Source organism: Nelumbo nucifera, chromosome 2 (genome assembly GCF_055504915.1).
Source record: "Nelumbo nucifera cultivar China Antique chromosome 2, China Antique-T2T, whole genome shotgun sequence".
Classification (NCBI taxonomy): domain Eukaryota; kingdom Viridiplantae; phylum Streptophyta; class Magnoliopsida; order Proteales; family Nelumbonaceae; genus Nelumbo; species Nelumbo nucifera.
In genome coordinates this window covers 68131183-68137182 of record NC_142650.1, presented here as the reverse complement: position 1 = coordinate 68137182, position 6000 = coordinate 68131183, and the positions used below count along the sequence as shown (strand labels likewise).

The 6000-nt window shown below is 40.5% G+C and overlaps 1 protein-coding gene across 2 annotated transcripts in view; it reads right to left on the bottom strand.

The window, feature by feature from the left end:
* Nucleotides 1–303: 303 nt before the first annotated feature.
* LOC104601436 (5'-nucleotidase / magnesium ion binding protein) overlaps nucleotides 304–6000 on the bottom strand; it is a 42930-nt gene continuing 37233 nt past the window's right edge. The window contains exons 10-11 of one of the 2 annotated variants that reach the window (XM_010264757.3): nucleotides 1737–1803; nucleotides 304–500 (exon numbers count right to left, since the gene is read on the bottom strand). In XM_010264757.3, coding sequence (XP_010263059.1) covers nucleotides 1738–1803 — 66 coding nt within the window. In that variant the 3' untranslated portion in view covers nucleotides 304–500; nucleotide 1737. Of the gene's footprint in view, nucleotides 505–1736; nucleotides 1804–6000 lie in introns of both variants that reach the window. The other variant, XM_010264758.3, reaches the window with a different exon arrangement.

Here is a 6000-nt window from a genome sequence, read left to right as displayed (position 1 = left end):
GATGCCTGCCTTCACTGCACGGTTTCAAAAAATAAAAAGAAAATATTCCGAATAGGAGAGGAAGCCCAAACCATGAACCAATGATACAAGGGAGTAATCAGATTTATATCTCTCTCCCCTTTTGAGAAAGCCCATTTTTCAATTTCCTCAATGTAGTTGTATTTTGTAAATGGACTGGACCTGCTATATGGGCTTTAAGGCCCAACCTGCATTTCAAGGCACCTTGGGCTGTAGTTTTTTGCATTTGCAAATACTGTCGCTAATGCTATGTTTAGAATGATAGAAAATAAGAGAAACACAAAATTGAGGGAAGAAGTTATTCATCTCTATAAAACCAAATACAGCAATTTCATACACCCTGCATTTTCAGAAAAGTTCCAACTTCCAATAGCCTACCCTATTTCTGAAAAATCTTCTTGACCTCCCCCACTCATCCTGACTTTTGAGTCCGTGATCTCATGAACAGAATGTGAAATGGAATTAATGTCCTGATGTCCAAACTGGCTAGAAAAATGAGATAATCAAAAATATATTTCACCAAAGAAAATTATAAAATAAAAAAAAAAATACCAAATTGAATTGGTCTTTCACTGTTGGAGTGAGAAGCCATGAGTGATCCCATAACACTGATGAAAAACTACATCAGCATTCACGATTGAAGCTAAGAAAATCTCCATTGCCTGTATCCCAAGGGTGGTTTTGGATTTTTGAAATATTTTAAAAATAATACGATTAAGTGTTGGCTTCATTGATGGACTCATGGACTCCTGACAGAAGGGATGTGAGTGATAATAAAAAGTGTTCCAACATTTGGGATAAGAAAAATTTTCCAGAAATAGAGGAGGGCAGTTAGCTTTTGTGAAAGGAGAGGAAGTTTTGGGGCAACTTGTGCAGTAGTCAATGCAACACTTGGGCACCCACCTAGTCACCCACCTAGGTGACAAGGCGCCCATAGAGGATCACCTCACTTAATCCCCAAAATACTTTTAAAATGGTCCTGTTGTATATTTTTATCTTAACCTTTTGAAATTATAATAATAAAACAGACATTATTAAACTAATCAGTTTGTGAGTTAAATTACTAGCTTCTTTCTATTGTTTATTTATTTGTTAGGGTTCAATCTACATGTATGCTGTCTTGAACCCTCAAAGACTTCAAAATCTGAACTGGTAATCAAGGAAGAATTCAAAATTTTGTCAAATCAATACATTGATTCTTATTTTCTTCTTTTCTTCCATCCTTTCTTCTTTTCCCAGGACAAAATTAGGTGTTCAGCCTCTCTATTTTCTGAAGTTTCTTTTCTACTAGTTAATGATAGTTGATGTTTGCTATGGAACCTAGAGAATTACCCTAGAATTCATGGTTTTTATTCAAAACAATCCATCACCTAGGTGACTAGGCAACAAATCACCCCCACCCCAGATACCTAATCTCGCCTTGGCACCTTGAAAACTATGCCACAGTCCAATGCTTGTGTATGAGTCTCACGGTTTGCAAGTTGAGGTTTAAAAATTGGTGTAAAACCAAAAGAAGAGCATGAAAATATAGTATACGATATATGTAATATCACTTGAACTGAATAAAAATGGTGATGATGAATCATTTTCCTTTTTTTCCCAGGGAAACAACACTCAGGTGTAACCAGGCATGTTAAGTACTTGCTTGCAGGAAATTTCCACCAACATAATGATAGGCACATCCTGAAGAAGATATGGAGCAAACAATAACCAAATACCTCAATGATTTTCAGATGAACAGATCTGAGAGACAAGCTCGACCACTCCCCACATGGGTGCATCATTCTGGAAGAAACAGTATTGCAAGTCAGCATTATCAGAATAAATAGCTGTAGATAAATCAAGATATTTTATTGAGCTATTAGCACACTTAAATCTACCATACCACAACCAAGAGATTGCACATGAAACAAAACTCAGAAAGCACCTCATCCTCACAAAAGAGACGGTTGCAGTAGTACTAAAGAATCCAGATTGTCAGCCCTTTATATTTGGTGTACAGCAATGGTCTAAAGTTGACCATACTGTCAAATGACAAGACCTTCTGGTAAAAAAGGCCTTTCTCATTCAAATGCCTACTTATAAAATCTATTGGAGGGATGAGCATCTAAAAAAATGTAGAAAAGTGTTATCTCCTTGCTTTTTTAGTAGGGTCCCAAATAGTTGTTTTGGGTAGTTTTCATGGTTAATTTGGTCTTGGGGCGTTTTCATTATTTCATAATTTGGGTTCTAGTCAAGCATAATCAAGTGTTGGTCCTTTGGACATTTTTGTAACTAAAGTTGCTCCTTTAGAGGGTGTTTGAAGTTACTTTTATTCTTCAGCAGTTACTTGAAGAGGGGTCATTGTAGGGGCTTATGTGTAAATATTTTGTGTGGATTCTCCAGCAAGCCATTGGATTTCATAAAAGAGAAAAGAGTTGTTTCTAGATGGGGATTTCTTTTTGATTGAGTTGCTGCTCAACCCCAACTTGGGTTTTCAAGTATTGGAAGCTTGGGTTTGTAGGAGACAACCCCTTGGGTACCATCCAATCCCTCTATCACTGCATATCCACATGAGAGGACAGCTTGATACCATAGTTACTATAGCAAATAAGTCCTAAAGGAGTTCATCAGGTTCTTTTCAGAGATCTGTGGCATCTAGTCTATTTTTAGCTCTGCTACTTCTTGACTTCTGTTAATAGTTTTTGATGGGGTCATAACTCACCCTGGCTGAACCACCACATGGATGACATGTGGCTGACATGTGGCTGAACAGTGGACTGTGACAAACCGTAAGCTCGGTTGACGTAGAGAACAACAACGTGGCATGCCCTCACTTGCTGCAAGGGGTGGAGTGCACCCTTGGACGAGGGCAAGCTTGGGACACTTGTGTCCCTCAAGCAAGGAGCCCAACAGCACTCCAAAACAGGTATTTAAGGGCACACCGCCCAAGGTACTTCTCTTCTTTCACATTCTCCCACTCTAGCTCTCCTACTTCTGTCACTGAGAGCCTTTGTTCTTGCCCTAGATCAAGTACGATTTGTATTCTGGTAACTGCATCAAATTTTGGGAACAAATTTGGGTTGGGGACTCCCCTTTGAAAGACCAATTTCCCTTTTTGTTTGTGATAAAACTCAGATCTGAACCCAAATTAGTTTGTTAATAATAGTGAAGAAAGATAGAAGAGAAAAGAGGGAAGAGGGAAGAAGAGAAGAGAAGAAAGAGAAAAAGACCAGTTCGAACTAGAGAGAAAAAATCACTCTCTAGTCGGCCAGATTTATATTTATAGTTTTCTATAATAAACAGAATGACTGCTATGCCCCTACTTAAATATGGGACACATAACTCAACTTAAACATTACACCTCACACAAAACATAAATGAAAAGACCAAACTGCCCCTATACAGTCGACACTAACACTCCCCCTCAAGCTGGTGAGTATATGTCATATAGTCCTACCTTGTTACATATGTAGTCCACTCTTCCCCGACTCAACCCTTTGGTGAACAAGTCTGCCCTTTGACTTCCAGTGTGAACATAAGCAGTACTTATCACTCCACTAAGTACCTTCTCTCTCACAAAGTGACAATCAACTTCTATATGGTTTGTCCTCTCATGAAAAACTGGATTAGAAGAGATGTAGACTGCAGCTTGGTTGTCACAATAAAGCTTCATAGGGGTGTCAATTGAGTACCCCATCTCCTGTAAAAGGTACTATAAAGTATAAACAGTTCAGGCTAACCCAGAATTTCTTGGTTCGTCTTTTGCCCTAGATCTCTGCAGAGATCTCATCAATCCCTAGGAGTTTCAGAAAAAGGCTGAAAAGGAGTTTTCATTTTTCCCTTTTGGAGGTCTTCATGCCTCCAGTTGGTTGTGTGGTGCTCATTTCATGTGATTTGTAGAAACCCTCTAATCGATGGATCGAAGAGAGTTGTTTCAAGTGGTGTGGTGATCAGATCAGTACAGTGCTGATTTATGAAGTTCAAACTGAAGGGATGAGATATCCATCGTTTGGATGCCCGAATCTTGCGGAATAGAATGGGCGAATTTCAAAAATTTTTCCCATTCCCCCTGGGAATCGTATTCCCTATTTTAGAAAAATCATATTTTTCAATGATCAATCTTGAACCAAGAACCGAACCAGATCTGAACGAAAACAGGAGAGAGGTATACCTGATACGGAGAAATAATATCTCCCAATGGAGGTGTTCACGCCCAAGGAAGGAACCAAAAACTGCTCCCACTGAAGATGGCGCAGTGTAGGATGGAGCAGAATCAGCAGCGTTCTTCAAAAGAACCAGATCCTTCGCAAGAGTCAGCTGGATGGTACGTGAGCACTACTTCCAATCAATCCTTCCACAAAGAACTGATATCAAGATCTGATCTTGATCACTCCCACTGAGAACAGGAGATCGAACTGGCAGATATGGCGGCGGCGGGAAGGAGGCGGCAAGAGAGATTTAGCGCAGTAATGCTGAATTCTCTCTTCTATGATTTCAGCTCTGAAGACAGGATGTGAAGTGTGTCAAAAGGCTTCCGCCCCCTCCTCCTTTTATAACCTTAAAGGGATTAGCTCCTAATCCCATTAGGAGTTGCTGATCCAAATCATATTTGGATCAGAATTCCCTTTAAGTGATAAGGGTAAACCCTTATCTTATCTGCAGATTAGATCAGTCTTCTCTTAATCTCATTAGGAGGTTTCCAGATCTGAATCACATTTAGATCTGGACTCTCTGAGTGGACAAGGTCAAGACCCAATCCTATCTGCTAATCTAATCTCAGAATACGCCCCTTATTTAACTGATCAAATCAGTCCAGTTCAAAATGGGCTTTAGACCCAATAAAGTTATGTGCTCACTTAGCCTTCCAAACTGCTGCCTAGTTGGGCTTCCTTGTATGGCGTGGGACCCAAACATTGATCTACACATCAGCCATATGGGTTCAGCCTAGCCTTTGTTACAAGGCCTGGCCGAATACACTGTTATGGACAGTGCACCCCTTGAAACCCATCACATGGGCTCTATGGGCCCAACACTTACCCTAAGTGGTCCCTGGGCCAAGCCACCTTGTAACACCTAAGGACTGTGGGCAGATGCAAGATTATCCCATCAGGTATTACCCCCAACGGTCTTACACTTAACCTCTCAGCCCATAATGATCAAACACTACCCGACAAGAGAGGACCTCTTCCTCGGCTGCAAGGAACAGTGCTGCACTCTCTGCTCACATGGATCCCGGGAATTAAAACCTTTTGCAAACGTTTGGAAACCATAATATATATACTTTTATATCTCATATAAAATATATTTTGAAAAACAAATCTCGATGATTGAAATCGGCTGCCGGCAGTCTTGGTTTCCATCAAAGAGAGTGCATCCTCGATCATTACCTTTGTCCGACAAAGGGGCTGATTCTGTCACTATGATTACCCACTCAAATGAATTCTCAGACTGTCCCAACACACCCAGGTTTTGACCCCCGCTAAGGATCTCACTAATTGGCATATCAAAGATAGCCCGATCCGACACCTAGTGTAGTATCATAATCAAGTCTAGGGGTCAGGTGTAACTTTCCAGTTTTGCTTATCAATCTCCAAGATCCAGGGCAATACTAAAAATCTGGTTCGGTTCAAAGATTCAATTAATCCTACACTGCATGTGCCTTGAGTCTCACCCTGGTGGCTGAGACAGGCCACCCCGACATTTGGCAGCACACCAATGTCAGCCTTAGCAGGATAAATCTCCCCAGACTTATCCAACGGCTGTGAACATTCTAAACTAACACGAGTCTCATAAGTGTCCAGTTTAACGGTATTACACAGAAACACACCACAAGAAAAACAAGTAGGTTATATGGGTGATACAATGTGGAATAGGTAGTATGTGTTTTTGGTGCATTCGGGTATCCTCTATGGTGCTGAAACAGCAGGGCTGCAGTGACAGTTATGGTTAAAGAAAAAAAAAAACATGTGTGCAGTGTGGTGGTTAGCAAATGAAATGGTG